The following is a 19,384-nucleotide window of genomic DNA, read 5'->3' as shown; positions in this document are numbered from 1 at the left end:
ATTTTGTCCCTGTGACAGTGTCACAACCGTGGAGATAGTCACAAAATTGACCAGGCATGTAGTTGAGATCAAAATAAAGGTTGAGTTTGAAAATGGATGTGGTCTCACCCAGGAGTATTGAGTACTCCTGTAATAAGTTTTTAGTAATTACTACTGAGTACTTATGGGTCAGAACTCAATATCTTAATCATGTCGTGGCTGGTGTGATCCCATTTCAAGATGGTCTGTTTCCCCCTGCTTCAGGTCTCTGTGCTACCCTAATCTAAGCACCTTCTCGGCTTTATATTTAGCGTACAAAAAGTGGTATCAAACTTCTCATTTAACTATTCAGCAAGAAAGAAAACATACATATTTCCCAAACTGATCAACTGTTGCATTCAAGATTTTCATTTAAAGTTCAAGTGAGTTTAAAATAGCTTCTCTAAACATATACCTATTAACATGTCACTTAGTGGCTTCAGTGAAACAGTAAGAAACCACCAGTACAAACACACAAACAGAAGCAAAACTAGTTTATTACAAGGTGTGGAAATGTAGCTTAGCTTTACATGAATGTGCAGTTAACAGCATTATACAGCTCTTCATTACAAAGACATTCACTGTTGACCTGTGGCAGACACCGCTGCTGTCTGGATATTTTGAAAAAACAACTTAAATAAACCTGGAAAAATGTAAACAAAAGGAAATAAAGCTCAGAGGAGGCTACTAAACAAGAAAAAGAGCACACTTTGCTCGTCCAGAAGGACACTTAAGACTATTCCAGTATGAATGCTTTGAAGCAAAACTGCCTGCATTGCCCTTTATAAACAACAGAGTATATTTACCGTGAACAGCCATCATGTCCTTGGTCCCAGGCAGGGGAAGAAAAAAAAAAAAGCATGGAATTGTAAAAATGAATTTCACTAAGCATGATTATTAAATGCAGTCAAAGCATAAAGGTATTGCAATCACAATGGTTATCAGAGTGACAGCTGGTGGACAATCATTCCTGTTCCTCGTCTCTGTTGTGTTCAGTTACCATTCTTTGGTACAGTACAGTACTGGGAGAGCATGACTCAGCTGAGTGTTTTGTTGTTGATCTGCTCTGTTCACGTTACAGTTATTCCATTTACCATCCTGACAAATTAAGACCTAATTAAAGGAGACGGGGACATGGAGCCAGTTCAGACAGTTATTTTTTTTCACAAAAATTTCCTGATTCAAATTGTTTTTGTTCCTTCTCCAACTGACTTGGTCCCACCTCTAAATTAAAATGAGGACAGCTGCTGTGAATATACAGGAAAAAACTGATGACAGCCTATATTCATAATTGTCTTTTGACTGTCTGATGAACTGGCTCCATGGAGTAACTGCTATACCTGAGAAATACTTTTTTTTTTTTTTTAATATCTTCTTTCTTTGCTGCTACTGTGATGGATCCACACAGTGGAAACACTTCTTTCTTCAAAGACACTCCAGTATTGGAACATGATGTGGCTCACTTACCCCGCTGCACCCCTCCTACTATCCTACATCTACTCCTCCCTCATCTCATCACAATTCACAGTCTATGTGGGTTGACCCATTTGTAAGTGCCTTCATAGCGAAATCCAACTCTCTTTGCAAGGTCGTCCGCTTCTGTTGGGCCACGGCTGAAAGAAAAGAAAACAATAACATTCAACTCTATTGAATTCCTCATCTATTTAAAGACACAGTGAACAACATTTCCTACCTTCCATATTTGTATGGAATAGGCTTCGGCTTCTCTCCGTCTATCTGATGAAGGAGGGGCGTGAAGATCCTCCAAGCTTCCCGTAGTTCATCACTGCAGAGACAAATAATTTAATATTTAGTGAAGGTAAAAAAAACAACAAAACAAAGCTATGCTTGTCATGCTGAGGCAGAGAAACAATGCACCATGGCGCTATCTAGTGTTCAGAACTGTGACCTCACATGAAGCGCTTGCAACATGTCATTACAAAAGACAGGTTTAGTTTCCAGGTAGTAAGATGAGACAAGAGTAGTGGGAAAACAAAGACAGACCTGCGGACAAAGTGCATCTGACTCCCACAGAAGACATCCAGGATGAGCCGCTCGTAAGCGTCTGGAAGCTTCACATCCTGAAAACAAGACATGAGTTTTAATTCTTTACTTTTTCAATTAGAAAAACACGGTAGATAGATTGTTAGCATTCTTTTTGCTGTAATTTTAAATCAGTAGCTGTAGTTAGGGTCTTCTTTAGAGCTGACATGACCAGTCAACAGACAATCCATTAATTATGAATTGTTTGTCTAGCGTCAAGCGTAATTGGCAACTATATTACTGACTCCAGCTCCACTGATGTGAGGATTTATAGCTTTTCTTTGTTGTATATGATAGTAAGCTGAATATCTTTCGCTTTTGGACTGATGGATGGACTGACTGGATAAAAACAATCTGAATACATCAAATAGCTGTGGGAAATTATTCTGGGCATTTTTCATTATTTTCCAAAATTATTTATAGCAAACGATCAATTGAGAAAATAACTGAGATTAATTGATAATAAAATAATTGTTAGTTGCAGCCCTAGTTTCCTTTTCAGTATGTACATAGAGTACATAAATAAATAAACTTGAACCTGCCTTGTATCTGCTCTTGTAGGTGAGGTCCAGCTCAGTTTCCTCAGGGCTGAAGTAAACGCCAGGTTTCTTGCTCATCATCTTGGCGTACACGGCCTCGTTGGGCTGCACACGCACCACCAGTTCATTCCTGCGACACTGCTTTCCAAAAATGTCTCCTGGCACATCTGTGAACTGCAGCCGTACCTCCGCTTTCCTCTCATTCAGAGCTTTTCCACAGCGAAGGATGAAAGGAACGCCTGAGGAGGAAGAATTTCATGCAGTTATTTGTTATATACATATTTACTTTGTGAAGAGTTTTGTAAAGGGTTTTCTTTGATGTTTACCATCCCAGCGTTCATTGTGCACATAGAGCACAGCGGTGGCGAAGGTGGCCTGTGTTGATCCTTTAGGAACAGTGGTATCATCAAGGTAACCCAGTTTGGCATCTCCCTCACCTTCTGGATCCCCGACATACTGACCCAGCACCACATCTGACAAGGACACTGGAGTGATGCACTTCAGCACCTTCACCTACAAAAGAGAGCATATAGTGAGAGAACAAATGCTGTGTATTTTTTCCACATATAATGTAAACTCTCGTATAAAAGCCAGCATTTAAATAATTGCATTAACTGGGGAAGAGGGGAAATTAAAATAAAGGCCTATCCTGTCCCCATCCTGGTTCTCTCTGACACTGAGGTAAATAAAGGCTTCAGCTACTATTTAAGAATTTACAGTAAACTCTAATATACTGTATATCTCCATATCTGTCGTGTTGGGGGTGGTGTTGAGTGTTTTTGGTCTTTGAGAGATGGTTTTGTACCTTTTCATCCCTGACATCATCAGAGCTGGTGGAAGCTGGTTTCTCCATGGCAACCAGGCAGAGCATCTGGAGCAAGTGGTTCTGCATGACATCACTAACCATGACAAGGGGAACAGGTGGTCACACAAAAGACAGAAAGGAGAATATGATGGATGTGATCATGTTAATTTACACTATAACTGATCATGTGTTGCTACTAATTTTCTGTATGTACTGTTCAAACAACACTGTCAAACCCATGCATCATCAACAGGGCAGTAAGCTACTAATGATTATTCAGCACTTTAATTTAACATTTATAAACACTTAATAGTTTTAATACACTGTGGTATAATATGAAAGTTTAATACTACATAACAAAGACAAACTTTAGAGATTTTTTCCCCTCACCGGATGATGCCAAAATCATCAAAGTAGCCTCCTCGTCCTTGAGTGCCAAATGGCTCTTTAAAGGTGAGGACAACACAGGCCACGTTGTCTCTGTTCCAGATTGGTCCAAAGATTCGGTTCCCAAACCTGCAACAAACATCACATAATCGTTCTCTGCTCAGCAGCATGCAGCGCATAAGACAGCTGTTCATGACAACATGCATAAACATTTATCTTCCCCTTTGTTCGTTACTAGAGGCCAGTTTCTATTTACTTTGTGTAATATTCATAGGGGGTTTTCAAACCCAAACCAGATGAAGCTGAAGTGTTGCATAATTAAAGTTACCTTAACTAAACAGCAGATCATTGTTTTAGGTTGAAATAAAAAAAAAAGATCTCCACACAAAAAAAAAAACAACACAGGGAGAAATACCAACAATGCTAAGATGAAAGATGTGCTGGTAGTACTGTGTTTTAAGTTTCATTTATCAGGATGCCATGGGCTCTTAGTTAGAAATCCTTTTATTTATTTTCTTTACAATAATGACTTCCCAAGAAATATAAAAATCCAAATGACTACATCCGGCCCCACCTCTGCACTTAAAAAATAAAAGGTGGATTTGGATATTTCTGTTTTAAATATATATATATATATATATATATATATGTGTATATATTTTTTTTTTTTTAGCATAAAGTTAGAACATAACAAAATGTGAAAAAAGTGAAGGGGTCTGAACTGAGTACTCCCTTTGATCCAGAGAAGAGAGTGCATTGACATATGGTATGGTAACTTTGGTCCTATATTACTGCAAAACTGGACAGGAAAAGAATATGTGGGTGTGAAATAATTGTATGCACTCTCATTTGAATACTTGATTGAATAACAGCGGTTAAAAAAATTGATTGTACTTTCCAACACCACACTCTGTGTAATACAGTATATTATTCCATATTTCTGGTGGTGTAGTTAAATTTAGCTCAATCTGATATACAGTATTTAACCCAGTACATTTTTTACATTTCACTCTATTGGATGTTCTTAATATATATGCCATTAATGGGTGAGATTTAGTTTATTGTTTTATTGGCCCCATTTTTAAATAATTATTTGGTAATAATTATTGTCAAAAATAGATTATAAAAGGTTATAATTTCAGGTGAGGCTCTGAAATTACAGAGTCTCAGAGAGAGTCTTAACCAGCAAACTTTATTCCATTTACAGAATTTGCAGAATAGAGAATAATCATAATATTTAAAGGCTTATATGATAAATAAGAGCAGAAAAAAGAAAAGCAACTTTATCTGAAGACGGTTCTCTTACCTGAGCACCATGAGGTTCTGCACCATTTCTTTGCCCAGGTAGTGATCTATACGGTAGATCTGTTCTTCAGTGAAGAGGGAGGAGAGGTGAGTGGACAGCTCTTCAGAGCTCTGGAGGTCACGTCCAAATGGCTTCTCTACAATCACCCTGTTCCAGCCTCTACACAACATACAGGCACGACCACAGACAAAAGAAAATCAACATCTCAAATCCTGTCCACTCTGCTTGATGCTGTGTTCTTCTTCCCATACTCATCACAACAATGACATATTAATGGGATTATTTATGGGACACAACTGGGTTTAAGCTGTACATGCAACATGCTTAACAGTACACCAATGGACATCACTGAAGCTTTAGAGATTGAGTTCTAACAGGACAGTGGACAATTTACAAACAGACACTTGCAAAACAATGAGTAAACAGTGTAACACAGCAACAGTAAGAGAATTGTGTGCACTAACTTTGTGCTCATACAGTGGTGTTTGATGTTCTTGGTAACATCGTGATAGACGGTGGGTGGCAGGGCTAGGTAGAAGAGACGGTTTGCCTCGGGTCCTCCAGGCAGAGACAGGATGTGTGTGTTCAGTTTGGAGAAGGAACCCTCATCAGCATATCTCCCACTGATATACGTGTTCCTGCTGAAGAAGGCCGACAGCCGCTCTGCTTCTGTATCCAGCACCTGGGCCACAGGTTGAGAACATTTATGCATGCATGGAATTAACTACGGTCTTTTAAAATGCAAACTTAATATATATGTATATATATATATATATATATATATACACACATATACATATATACACACAGTATATATACATACATCCCCAGAACACTGACTCTCTCCTCTATCCATTCATACACTGATATTTACTGCACTTGATGAATAATACACACATATATATATATATATATATATATATATATATATATATATATATATATATATATATATATATATATATATGTGTGTATACATACATACAGAAAGATGTTTTACCTTCAGGTATGGCATGCAAGAAGTTCTGATAACATCTACTGTCAAGTCAGAGCGAGCAAAGCCCACAAAATATGTCTGCTCAGGGAGGAGGCCATCTCTGTACAACCACCTGGGAGAGAAAAGAGGAATATAAGGTTCATTACATCCAACTTCAAAGGCTCCACCCCAGATTAGAGTAGTATCTTTCATCAGCCTCTGCTATTTTATCCATGTAAAAGCCTTTCAGTGTGGTCAGAGGTTCACTCACCAAAGAGTTGGGTAGATTTTCTTCTTAGCTAGGTCCCCCTAGAGGTGGAGACAAACAATGAGAAATAATATTTCACTTTAAAATATATAGGTTATCTACACTATCATTGACAACTGATACAGTGTTTAAGTTAGTGTGCTGCTTATTTAATTAGTGCACTATATCATAATTATTTTCCACTGCACTAAAGTCACAGGGTGCTGCAGTATTGCAGGTCACAATGTGTAGCAACAGGTATGTAGGCTGCTTTAGCTTAGTTAAGAATTGCGCAGCTTTTGTAATCCTTCTGGATGCGAGTGCCAAACACCAACCGACAGCTTGGAGACAAAAGACTGTCCTGTTGCTTACTGAAGTAATGCTGAAGAACCTGTTGCTTTAGTGCCATTACAACAGCATGTACCAGTAACCTTTAAATAGTGTTCAACAAGTCTCACAAGACAAGGAAATTATTGTACAGTACATTGTACTGTATAAAGGCTGTGCATGCTAGTGTCAGAAATCCATCAATAAAAGTTTGAATTGTGCCATGTACCAAGACATTAGAAGTCAATTTAATTAAAATTAATTCCCATGGCAGTATACTGTTGGCCTAAATCAAATACTGACATCTCTGTTTAAAACACTATTCCTCAGCAGGGAATTCCTCAATTTGTAACCCTGCTACTTTGTTTAAGATTATGTGTTTAAAATAATAACTGTAGACAAGAGGAACTGAACATTTCTGTTGTCACTCATTGGAACTGATCTGGTATGCACAATATCCTGCAACATAAACAACTAACTTGCTACACTCAGTCACACCTCTCATATCATCAACAGCAATAACTGTTGATTTAGTAGCAGTGAGCAAATGTTTGAAAATGCGGTGTGACTATATTCATTCACTTAGGAATAAACATAAAAGGTCTATTAGGATATACGAGTAGCTTGCACACTAATTTAAGCAGCTGCAGCATCAAACAAATGCATAAAACAAACAGCTGCACACAGCCCAGCCCAGCTCTTCCCCTGACCTGCTTGTGTATCACACTGAAAGAAAAATGCTGACACTGAGTGACACTGCAAAAATCAGCAGCAGCGCCACTCTCTGCTCCCAACAGCAAACAGTCCAAGAGAAACAAGGACAGAGCAAATGAATTACCAGATAAAAGCGTAGCCTGGCTAGATGTTCAAGATAAGCTCAACCAAAACCATCTTTTCGCATATGATTGCAACAGTTTTAAGATTTTAAATGGTTTTAAATTTTTAAATGGTTCTAAAATGGTTATGATTTTGCAGAAATTGTGTCTTGTGCAGTGAAAGCAAAACTTCTGCTCAGTTTGGGTGTTAGTTTACACATTCTCATCGATACAACCATGCTTCTGTAAAATTGTGTTAAGTCTTATTTTTAATTATAGAACCCACATTTGGAAACATTAAGAAAGACAGAAGGAAATCAACCTAAAAAATACCAGAATGCCTGAACTGGTTTTAGTTCTTACAGTATGAGGAAACAGGAAGCGTTGAAAGAAAACACAAACTTAACTACTGAGAACTGTACTAGTTTATGTTCAAATCAGATATTGCCAAATTTAAATTAAAATATTCATTTTATGACATTCTGTCTTATTCGCACAAAGTCTGCATGATACAGCAAACAATCTAGATGAAATATGCTTATGGTCAGCAAAGTAAGGAATTAAAATTTTCTTTTGTATTCTTTTTTAATCTTTACATGATTACTGGTTTTGTTTTCTGGTTTAGTTTTTTGAGCACTGGTTTTGATAATTTTTACTAAACTATGAGTTTACCAGTTAGAGATACTAAATACTATTGAAATGATAAGTAAAGAGGAACCTTGAGGTATTCAATGTCTCAATTCCAGCCTTTTGAAAGCTCAGATAACTTGTTCTGCTTGTTTGCAGAAGGTCAGTGAAATCAGTTTCAACATTTCCTTAATCAGACCATGTGCAATTATTGCAGTATTTTTAAAGATTTCAACACACTATCTTTGAAATTTTGGGCAAAAAGAATCTTGCCTAACTTGGCTACACTAAATGTTCCTGGCTCTTAATGTTGGCTATGATAGAAAACTATCAGACCATATAGTGCATCGCAGCTTCCTGTGTATGGCTGCATAACTGCAGACCAGTCAGGTGCGTATGTGCAGTTTAGCTGGGGAAGAGATGGCACCAGGATGCACTATGGGAAAAAGGCAAGCCAGTAGTGGTAGTGTGTTGATCTGGGTAATGTTCTCCTGCTCTCACCGATGCTCCCATGATGATGAAGATGTGAACGTCAGACTGACGGAACTCTTCATCTTCATGCAGCTCCTTCCTCAGTTCCCCAAACACCTCGGAGCGAGAGAGGGGGATGCCGCTCATTTTCTCTATAAAAAAAAATAAATTAAAAAAAAAAAAAAAGATGATAAACAAAATAATCCAGTTAAAAATGTTCTTTTACATGTTAAACAAACCTTCCAGAAGGAAAACACAGACTGCTACCATACCACAACAGCAATATACTAGTACCTCAACATACAAATTAGTGTTAAGCTATCACGTAATGGCTAGTGGGTAGACTGATCTGTGTTTGAGAGACTCACAGGTGAGGCAGGAGTCAAGAGTTCAAAATGCAAAGCACTTTTATTTTCTTTGCTTTTCTTTGTAAATTCGTTTTTACAAAGGAAGGCCTTACTGGTTGGAGCTAGGGCACACACAACACGGCTAGGGTCAAAAAAAAGAACAAAGGGGAGAAGGTAGCATATATAGTCTATTGTTAAGGTAACGTGATTACACCTGAGAGGTGTGTTGCTCCTCTTGTGCCTGAGGTGTGGTCAGATGACCTGGTGGGTACCTCTGACAATTATGTAAAAAACAACACTGTTCAGAAAATTACCTAACATTTGGCTGTTGGAGATATAGTCTTGCATACAACAACAAAAAAAGAAAGAAAGAAAGACAGAAAGAGCAATGTCCTGAAATGTTTTAGCTTCTTAAATACAACTAATGTTTAACTTCTGTTAACAGTCTGTACAGTTTTAGAGATTTGGATCTATTTTCCTATTTCAGGCAGTGATTGCATTTAAATAGACTAAAGATAAAAGCAACAAGTAGAGCTCGTACCTCCCTTTGTTTTGCATAAGCTGCCTGTGGAAGGCTTGGTTTGAAGTTTGAATTCATATTTGTCAATGTGTTCAGAGTTGAAAAGGTCTACACTGACAAAATTCATGCTGACTTGATGTTCACGACAACAACTCGAGTAATTTTGAAGTGTACGCAACAAGATTTTCACACCCTATGAAAATGAACTGAATAGAGCTGAAACAATTTGTTGATTAATCAATTAGAGGATTGACACAAAATGACTCCTCAGAAATTTTGATAATGTTAGTCATTTTTCAAAGCCACATGCATCATTGCATATTTCATATCTTTGGGTTTTGTACTGTTGGTTGAGCAAAACAAGCCTATTGCCTACGCTACCTCAGAACTACTTTTCACCCCTTTCTGATATTTTAAGCTGATTAATCTTCTATGATGGCAAACTGAATATTTTTGGAATTTAGACGAAACATCATCACACTGGGCTCTGGGAAACTGGGGTTGATATGTTTCACTATTTTCTGACATTTGATTTATGCTTCACTGATTACTTGAGAAAATAAATCAATAATAAAAAACAATCATTAGTTGCAGCTCAATGGATTAACAGTAGGAAACAAAGCATTTATAAAAAAAAACATAAATGTCTGAAAATTTGTTTTGTTTGCTGAAATTTAAATGAGCTAAAACAGGCAAACAATCCAAACCACTTCCTTCTTTACTTCCTCATTCAATGTCTAAAATTCAGAGAAACGGAGGAGGATATTTGAGAGAACTTTTCTCTTGCTTAGATTTTCTTTGAGTCATTTCAATTGAGCCAAATAAGGAAGTACTTTTTTTTTCTTAAATAAATAAATGCACTAATGACTTCATGTTCACTGTTAAGTGAGTCTGTAATCTGCATTGATGATAAAAAAAAAAAAAAAAAAAAAAAAAAAGCTAAAAAGCTCTTTGGAAACTGATGAACATCAATAGTCATGTAAGTTTTGAATGCATACAAGGTCGCAACTAATGATTATTTTCATTGTCAATTATTATCATGTTCTCACTTAAAATGAACAGTCATAGGAATTTGTTCTTGGTACAGAATAGAGAAAAGGCACTCAGTACACATGCCACATTACACAATTAAACATTCTCGATTCATTGGTTTATCATTTAGTTTGTTAAAAAAAGAAAAAAAAAATCAGTAAACAGTGAGAAAATGCCTATCACGATTATCTAGCCCACAAGCTGACACCATCTGATGTTGAGTTTTGTCCAACTTTGTCCACACTACAAAAATAAATAAATAATTAGCCACTTTGTAAGCAGTACTAAAAAGCTGCAAATTCTCTCCTTTGAGAACTTGGAACATTCAAATGTTTGGGATTCTATTTTTTTTAAATCACTTAAACAATGATTCAGTTATTCAAAAAAAAAAAAATAGTTGCTGTCTTGATGGCCACAACAGCTCCCAGAAATAGCCTGAAACACAAACAACAAACTATAATGATATTAGTCAAATCCTCTACCAAATCCCGTATTTAGAGGGCTAAACCTTACTGCAGCACACCGTGATGAAGCTGGGTACTTTCAGCTAACATATCATGATAACACGGGCTGACAGTTCGTTGCTCATGAATTGTCCCTTCATGGCATCGTGGATAGTTAGCTACTAACATCAAGGGGGATTATGCTGCTATTAAAACTGAACTCAACAGCTTTATCTCGCCGGCTGTATGCTGTATGTATTGCTGGGCTAATACTAAAACCGCCCTGTCGCGAGCTCTTAGCTTCACAAGCTGTTATGACAACATGACTTGACAGGCAACACACTGCTAGCTTAGAACTGACAAGCTACATCATGCAACCATAAAAAACGGTTAAGTTACACAGTTAAAGCGACCGCTGCTACTACTCACAGGTCCGTTAACGTGATGATAACCTGGCAGATAAACCCCGACAGATCCCGGGCAACTGGACAGACTTTAAACACACTCACACAGAGCTACAGACAACAGTCGTGGCTGGTGGTGCGTATGTGCCTAAGTGCTGCCTACTTCCCTGTTGAAGTGACAAAGCAGAATTGAGAGATTTTATTGGTTTGAGAGAAACTCACCAGCGCTCGCTCGAGTTCCCATCACCGTCGTATCCAGTGACGTCACCGACCCTACACGGGGGCGTGGTCTCACCCTCCGCCTCCTCTCTCAACGCACATACATACATATACACACAAACACACAATGGTTCAACTTCAAATGACAATACAGTTGAATCAATAGCCCTTAACCGTGTCAACATTGCAAACAGGATTTATTGCATGACTTTTATAGAATATATTGCATTAGTTTTAAATAGATGTAGGCCTACGTAATAAACCGACAACTGAGTTTAGTTTTAAGGCCTAGTTAAGTTTTTCTCAATTTCTTCATGGCAGCGTTATTCTCTGATGTCAGTGGCCTGTCTGGCCTACTCAGATATCTTCCCATGCTCTAACCACAACCATTGCCTAACCCCAATCCTTACACCTAACCCTATACACCTAGACATAACTTTATTCCTAACCTAACATGTTATCACTCGAACATTTATTGTTTTACGTTATGAAGACTTGCTTTTTGCCCACAATGACGGTATAAACAGATTTAATGAAATCTGTACAGGGGGCGCAGTTCATTCTTTCCAACAATGTGGATAATAATGAGAAAAACAAAACAATATATGGAAAGGAAAAAGACACAATTCAAATGTTTTATCTTTATTTTAAAAAATTACTAAGTTTATCAACAAGAAACATTCTAAAAAAAACCTTACAGTTTTGGACAACCATGAAGTTAAAATAAATTGAGTTTCTATAATCAGTACTCACTTTGTGCAAAATGCCTTTTAAAGTTCAGCCGAAGCTAATATGGGGCTTCAGCAGTCTCAATTTATCAATTCCCTCTTTATGTTAAGACAGACAGTGTTTCCTTTCTGAGTTGCAGAGAAGAGATAGCATCAGAAACAGGGATTTTTGTGCTAAAAAGACTGTAACTTTGAAAGATATCATTTGATTTGATTTTTTTTTTTTTTTGACTCTGAAGCCTCATATTAGCTTCAATTGAACATTTTTGTATCCAAGATTGTGGATTCATTCCCAATCTTGCACTGGAGTTAACCTATTGGCAGGATTACACACATACACACATGAATAAAGTTAGATGAGGATCCAGCTTTGACTGAGTCTGGTTGATGTGCATTTCGTCAAGATCACCTGTCCTCTTGCCACTGTCAAACACTTGTCTGATGAGGGATTCTTCAGATGGTTTGTCTGAAAACAATAACAACGCAAACTGTATAAGAATCTGACATAATTAAGTCAGTTAGATTTAGAGATTTTAAAACAACCAGGAACAGAATTATAACACGAGTTGCTGCAGAAACGCATGCTGTACCTGTGTGAAGATCCACACTTGCTCAGGTGGTGGTGCAGATACTTTTCCGTTCAATTGACACAGTTCAACAGACACCAGAGATTTTCCAGGATTTGCATGTAAACACATCTCATTGTCAGGGTTGAGCCATACTTCATGTTGTGGGGTGTACTCAAAATACTACAAATCACACAGATAAACACTGTATTTAATTTGGATAAGAATGATCTCAATTCATTGATCAATTCATTTAAAAGTGTACTCTAAATTCATATGTTGATCTAAAACTGGTTCCCAACCCTCCTGTTAACCCTCATTTCATTTTTAGATTGCATATTCCTGATGAAAAGCAGATAGTATTGAGTATTTTTTTTTTCCAAGAAAAGAGCAAGAATTAAGGAACAAAAAATCAAAAACTATAAACGCAATTATGTGTGATAGAACACAATTTCTTTTCCCTTTATTCCTTTATGCCCTTTTCCCTTTATTCTGGTGACCCATCAGATTTTTGTGACCTTCAGTTTGGGAACCACTGACCCAACAGAAGTTAGTGTACCTGTGTTCCACACGTATTGTTACAGTTGATCTTTTGGACAGACTTCTGTTGCTTTTTTGTCTTCTCCACATCCAGACAGCACTTCAAACCAATGTTTTCCAACTGCAGAAAAAAAAAATTCCAGTAACTGGACAGCTAACAGATGCCATTGTTCCAGATTCCTTTTTTTAAAAACAGTCTGGATCTCCATCTATAATGTACTGTATATGACATTTTTGCTTTTAAGTTTTAGATAAAATAAGAGAGTATGTTCTGTAGTTAAAAATACCAATCAACTCAATCTAACATTAAGCTGAAATAAACTACAATGATTACATTTCACACTGACTCTCTGTGACACGTAATTATTGGGACAGACTTATTTCTTAAAGCAAATCATATTTGGCAGGTAAACTGACAAACAAACTATTATGTTATGCCTGTTCTTGATTATGGTAATATTGTGCATATGCAAGCCTCATGGTGTGCCACACCTTATCACAGGTGACAAATTCCTCAGTCACTCTTGCATCTTATATGAAAAGGTCGGATGGTCTGGCTTAACTGACAGAGGGAAAATGCAGTGTATTTTATTTAAGGCTCTGCTGCAAAAACCTATGTCTCAAAAATGATAGCACACGTGTGTTCTAGAAATACAAACTGTAGAGAGATGATCAACTAATGAGAGATAATGAAATGCTGATAAAGTAACTCACCCTTCCATATATGTCAGGGACGTAGGCCTCTGGGTAAATGTTCTTCAAGTACCAAGAGAAGTCCCTGCACTTTAATCTCTCCCTGAGTTTATGACGTTCAGTGACATCTCCAAATGAATTCTGAAGAACAAAATCACAAAAGAAAGACAACATTGTGGGGACGCATGCATTTAAAGATCATATACTGCATATGATGTGGTTGTGCATTTGTGCTAACCTCTTTATAAATCAAAGCAGCCATTCTGTTTGCACGATAGAAGACCCATTTGTACTCATCCAGCCAGACCTCAGCCAGGCGGACCAGGTTGCGGATTATTATAGACGAGCTATTGGGGAATTTGTGGGGGCTCTGTCTGCGGAAAATGTGCCCTACAACAGAACAAGGAATAATCTCCAGCTGACCCCCACATTGCCAGACCTACATTGGAGAGGACACACAGCACAAGGTGAGAAGCTAGCATCACTTTGTAAAGCATATAGACACAGGTGACAAATTGAAGGTGAGACAATCCTTAAGTGTTTTAGTAAGGTAAACCACCAGAGCAGCTTCATTGCTCCTTGTCATTTATTCAACTAGTCTCTAAACTCTACTGGTGGGATGAACACTTTTTATTCAAAAGATATTCCCTCATTTGACATTTTGACAATGGTGGTGGAGAGCGTTGTCTAACACTCCGGTCCAAAATCTCCCATAGGAGTTCAATGTGGTTGAGATGTGGTGAATGAGAAGGCCAGGCTAATGATTCACATCGTTTTCATACTCATCAAACCATTCAGTGACCCCTCGTGCCATGTGGATGGGGGCATTGTTATCTTGTTTTTCCACTAATTTCTCAGATTTTTCCTTTAATTTATCACTCGTCTATATATATTGAAAAACACTTCTTACCCTGAAGGACATCTCCAAATTCTCACCTCCCCAGAACTCCATCTGGTCATCGTAAGTCCCCATATGCTCAAAGTATGATTTAGATACAGAGAAGATGCCACCAGCAAAGGTAGGTGTTCTACAAAATCAGACAAATCAGTCACTGTCAATGACCATTAATAATTCAATTTAAATGAACAGTTTGGGAACTCTTATTTGCTCACATCGATATGCTAAACATGAAGCTGGAGCCAGCAGTCAGTCAGCTTTTAGCTTAACTTAACCATTTTTTTTTTTATCTTCCTACCAGCACCTTTAAAGTACTTCTCATTTCCTTCTCTGAACACTAAACTGGGTGCATAACATATTTGGGTGTCCTTAAATCCAGCTCCAAGCAATCCCACAGAATTTGATGCGATTTCATCAACAATGGCGCCAAACCTTTACAAGTGCTATTTAAATAACCATAAATCAGGGGTCATCAGTCTGACTCACTTTGCACAGTTCATTCTCGTACACAGTCGTAATATTTCTGCTCATGACAATATCATCCAAATGTCATGTTGGCTATCAGCCAGTTCAAATGATTGTCAATCTCTATCTGTATCTGAGGAAGATTTGAATACTATCATAAAAGATGATTGCTTTTCCAGTTATATATAGCATGTGTGCATGTGTCAGTATACTTTTATGGACCTGATGGGATGTGTCTCATTCTTCCTTCGGATCTTCTCTGCTTCGGGGATGGGCTCCCATCCAAACGTGAGCCTCCAGTCAAAATTCCCTCGCATGTAATGATGCATTTCAGGGCGTGGCTTACTGAATTTTAGATTATCTCTGTCAATGCTGGCAATTTTTGGGCTCACCACAGCAGTAGGCTGCTCTGCTATCCGAGCTAGAAGAGGCTCCAGCCATCCATTGAAGCATTCACCTATGAAGAGATATTTATCTGTTACTCAGTAAAAACAGTTATCGCAGTCAGGGGTGTAACTAGGAAGTTGTTGGTTGAATGTGGAGACTCTAGGCCACCCTGTAGTTTTCACTTGCCCCCTCTACCATTTACTTCTACTAAATGCCTAACCTTTAGGAAAAACAGATAAACATTTTTCTTGCTTGTTTTCCATTTATCATAGATGATAAAATACATGCTGTACAACTTATACAGTATTTGAGGAACCTTCACAGTGCTGCTCTGTGATGTTTTTCTCCTTGCAGAGAACCAACTGAACCCTGTATGAAAATGTTAGGATATACATACAGTGAGAATCCAGGAAGGTGAGGACCTCTCCTTGTGCAGCCTGCGCTCCCAGCAGTCTGGCTGTGACCAAGCCTTTCCTCTCTCTCTGTCGTAACACACGTACTATCTTCAGCTGCTCCACATATTCATCGAGGCGAGTCTTCAGGCAATCTAAAGACAGAGGACTCAACAACTTTGTGACTGTGTGACGCTGATGGTTAAAATAACCCATATAGCTCTCTTTCCACATTTGGATAAACAGCACTTCATATTTGACTACTATTGTTTTCCACAGCTGTTGCAATGGCATTGACCACAGAAGGAGAGGCAAGCAGAGTCTGCAGCAAAGAGATAGCTTCAGTATGAGCTGCACTGTTGACCACCACAATGCATCTTGCCTCCACTTGCGTCATTACTCTTCACTCCTCTTCTTTCATGTTTATTGGTGGTTGGTGTGCCATCTAGTGGTAGCAACCTCCAGCCCTCCGGATACATGCATACTCAAGCACACACATACATACATAGTTATGCACACATACACAAACATACTCAAGTACACACATATATACATACTCATATACACAGATACTTACATGAACTTATATACATTATCATACTTGAAGTGCCAACATACATACGTATACATATACATATACACATTCATATACCCTCATACTCATACATGCATATTCTCTGTATTTGTGTATATGCATGATAGTATGCATGTATGTGCCAGTGCTTAGTACTGGTTATATCTATGTGCAAGTCAAGTATTCAGTTTTGGCCCATATTAATGGAATGACTATTATCTTAGATATTCATGGAAAAAAAAGTAAGATTATTTACATTTGTTAAAGTTGCTTTTACAGTACACTTTACACTATGAGTGACCTCTTTCAGATACAAGTAGTCATGTGATCCATTGTAAATACTGATAGCTTTAAGTTTAAATGAGTGAAAATATTGTGATAATGTTTTTCACAATTCATGGCAGTAGTGGAAGGTAACTACTTCACATCTACTTCATATTTAAATACAAATACATTTGAGGTACCTGTAAATTACTGAGTATATGAAGATTCTCAGTCATCCAACTCACAGTATCTGTTGAGCTACTGGTTACTTGAGTACTTTGCTTCAGTGGGGTATTGTAGGAAAAATATTCTACTATTTATTCATCACATTTTACATTTAAGAACAAGTTTGGGCTAGATAGCCCACTATAACTTTCCAAACTAAGATTAGGACACAAAAAGGTAAAAATTTGCTTCATCATGGCCAGTGACCAATTAAAATACTGGCTAATTGTTCTTGATTAGTATAATAATCCATCCATCCATTTTCTTCCGTTTATCCTCTAGTAGGGTCGCGGGGGGGGGGAGCCGGAGTACATAAGATTTTAAGGTTTCAGTATAGATGTATCAGTTTGACTGCAGCATCGTGACGACTCTTACCGTCTGTGCTGGCATCATCCACCAGTAAGATCTCTGTGATCAGGGCTGCAGGAGCAGTGTGTAAGATACTGTAGACCGTCCTGAGCAGAGTGGACCAGGCCTCATTATGAAACACTATGATCACACTGGTGGTAGGGAGACCAGGACAACGCCAAAACTTCTGTTCCAGGCAACTGTCAGGGCCAAGCAGGTGTCAGATTTTTAACAAGATGCATATTTTCAAAAGAATTACATGTCAGTGTCAGCAGTTATTGATCCTCAATAAACAATGAGTATATACTCACTCTGTGTGGCGGGTGTCTTTGCCTAAGTCACGATGCAGAGAAATGCGATCACTGGCAAACTGATTGAATTGGTTTTTATCAAAGCCACGCAATTTCTCATCCTGTTCTTCAGGATTCATTAGCTGTAACACAAAGGCTTTCCCATTTGCACCTTGTGCCATAGAATCCTGAAGTGGCCTCTGAAGGTGAGGCTTCAGCTCCTCTTTGGTGTAAAAGCCAGAAGGACAATCGGTACCTGAGCGATCCAGCAGACTCATATTTGCCATAAGTCGTTGTGATGTTAGTGGGAACGCTCTGTCGTTAAAGTTGTAGTATGAATGAAAAAAAATGTAAGGTAAAAACAAAAAGCAGAAAACTACAACCATGTTCAGAGGGCTGAGTCCACGGTAACATATATGCATGGCATACACTGGGAAGGACTGACCTAAAATAAAGCTGAAAAGAGATCACATAAAATATATCATTAAAGAAAAAATTAAAAATCTTTAAAATATTGTTACGCTGGCAGCTGCATCCGCTTTAATTGTTTTTTCTTTGTTGTTTTTTTGTTTGTTTTTTTACTGGCTCACATGTCTAATAGTCGTGACACATTAAATTAGACACCATTTTATTTTCTCATCATATAAGCTAGACTTACACATAATGGGCTCTATTTTAACAGCCCAACGCGCACGGTCTAAAACGCATGGCGCGCGTGTATTTAGGGTATGTCCATATCCACTTTTGCTGTTTGACCGATGGAAAAACGGTCGCGAGTGTTTTGGGCGAACATGCAAAAACCAGTGCCATCTCCCATCCCCTTTAAAAACGCTCGACCTTTGCCACTTTGCTATTACGTGTTTGACACAGAATTCGTGGCGAGTTGATAAAATATTGTGACTGGCCAGTGAACCCAGTCCAGTCACAGGTACGCAGTGTGCAACTGTGCGCCCAGGGGGGTAAGCTGAGTGAATTAATGTGCTCCATACATAAATACATTTCCGGTTCATTATGAAACTGTGGTTGGACAAAGTTAGTCTCAGTGATGTATGGGAAACACTGTATCCGCATATCTCAAGCATATTTTCAGCACACGCTGCAGGCAGAGTATAGGCGTGTATAAGATAGAGCCCATAGTGTCCATACGCGTATTTTTTTTTTTTAATATACAAAGTAGGAATCTTTATATGTGAACTAGCTAGAAAAAATGTAGGCCTATACACATCCCTCTATTAATGTGCACCATAAGTCTACTGCACAGTATGTTAACAATCAGAACAGGTGTAGGCTATATGTTGTACAATGATCAATTCAAAACGTATTTATATGATCTATCAACAAGTCCTACAACGTTTTGTGTATTTCTGCCGTGCAGGCTTCACCGAACATTAGATAATGAAGTAGACCGCGTTTTTACATAAGTCTGTAGCCTATAAGTGGCAAAATTAATGTAAGACATTGTTTAGATTACAGTGTTTTGACAATGTA

General features: G+C 38.0%; 2 protein-coding genes across 4 annotated transcripts; both read right to left on the bottom strand.

Annotated features, from left to right (window-relative positions):
- Positions 1–497: 497 nt before the first annotated feature.
- On the bottom strand, positions 498–11,566 carry LOC130174788 (glucose-6-phosphate 1-dehydrogenase). 3 transcript variants are annotated; one of them, XM_056384994.1, is made up of 14 exons: positions 11,333–11,487; positions 9,123–9,182; positions 8,592–8,713; positions 6,346–6,383; positions 6,099–6,207; positions 5,563–5,780; positions 5,099–5,257; positions 3,796–3,921; positions 3,406–3,499; positions 2,927–3,113; positions 2,604–2,839; positions 2,023–2,099; positions 1,712–1,804; positions 498–1,631 (listed from the first exon to the last, which is right to left on the bottom strand). In XM_056384994.1, the coding sequence occupies exons 3-14, from the start codon at positions 8,706–8,708 to the stop codon at positions 1,541–1,543; spliced, it is 1,545 nt and encodes a 514-aa protein (XP_056240969.1). In that variant the 5' UTR covers positions 8,709–8,713; positions 9,123–9,182; positions 11,333–11,487; the 3' UTR covers positions 498–1,540. The 3 variants fall into 3 exon arrangements, with proteins under 3 accessions (XP_056240969.1, XP_056240967.1, XP_056240968.1); XM_056384992.1 differs by lacking the exons at positions 9,123–9,182; positions 11,333–11,487 and adding an exon at positions 11,530–11,566; XM_056384993.1 differs by lacking the exon at positions 9,123–9,182 and having other exon boundaries at positions 11,333–11,491.
- Positions 11,567–11,579: 13 nt separating this feature from the next.
- Positions 11,580–19,208, bottom strand: LOC130174787 (polypeptide N-acetylgalactosaminyltransferase 6-like). Its single transcript, XM_056384991.1, has 10 exons — positions 17,918–19,208; positions 17,634–17,806; positions 16,201–16,350; positions 15,639–15,873; positions 14,964–15,081; positions 14,292–14,492; positions 14,075–14,194; positions 13,380–13,481; positions 12,845–13,003; positions 11,580–12,720 (listed from the first exon to the last, which is right to left on the bottom strand). The coding sequence occupies exons 1-10, from the start codon at positions 18,316–18,318 to the stop codon at positions 12,607–12,609; spliced, it is 1,773 nt and encodes a 590-aa protein (XP_056240966.1). The 5' UTR covers positions 18,319–19,208; the 3' UTR covers positions 11,580–12,606.
- Positions 19,209–19,384: the final 176 nt, after the last annotated feature.

This window comes from Seriola aureovittata, chromosome 9 (genome assembly GCF_021018895.1).
Source record: "Seriola aureovittata isolate HTS-2021-v1 ecotype China chromosome 9, ASM2101889v1, whole genome shotgun sequence".
Taxonomy (NCBI): Eukaryota; Metazoa; Chordata; class Actinopteri; order Carangiformes; family Carangidae; genus Seriola; species Seriola aureovittata.
This window is presented reverse-complemented; position numbering and strand designations above follow the sequence as displayed.

Bases quoted from the DNA above. Each gene is read 5' to 3' on its own strand.
- LOC130174788 (XM_056384992.1), bottom strand. From the start codon at position 11,551: ATGGGAACTCGAGCGAGCGCTG. The intron at 8,714-11,529 runs GTGAGTTTCTCT...TTTTTTTTATAG, and splicing joins GGGAACTCGAGCGAGCGCTG to AGAAAATGAGCGGCATCCCC. The intron at 3,500-3,795 runs GTGAGGGGAAAA...TGTCATGGTTAG, and splicing joins GATGATTTTGGCATCATCCG to TGATGTCATGCAGAACCACT.
- LOC130174787 (XM_056384991.1), bottom strand. From the start codon at position 18,318: ATGCATATATGTTACCGTGGACTCAGCCCTCTGAACATGGTTGTAGTT. The intron at 17,807-17,917 runs GTGAGTATATAC...TGGCCCTGACAG, and splicing joins AAAGACACCCGCCACACAGA to TTGCCTGGAACAGAAGTTTT. The intron at 13,004-13,379 runs GTACACTAACTT...TGTGATTTGTAG, and splicing joins ACAATACGTGTGGAACACAG to TATTTTGAGTACACCCCACA.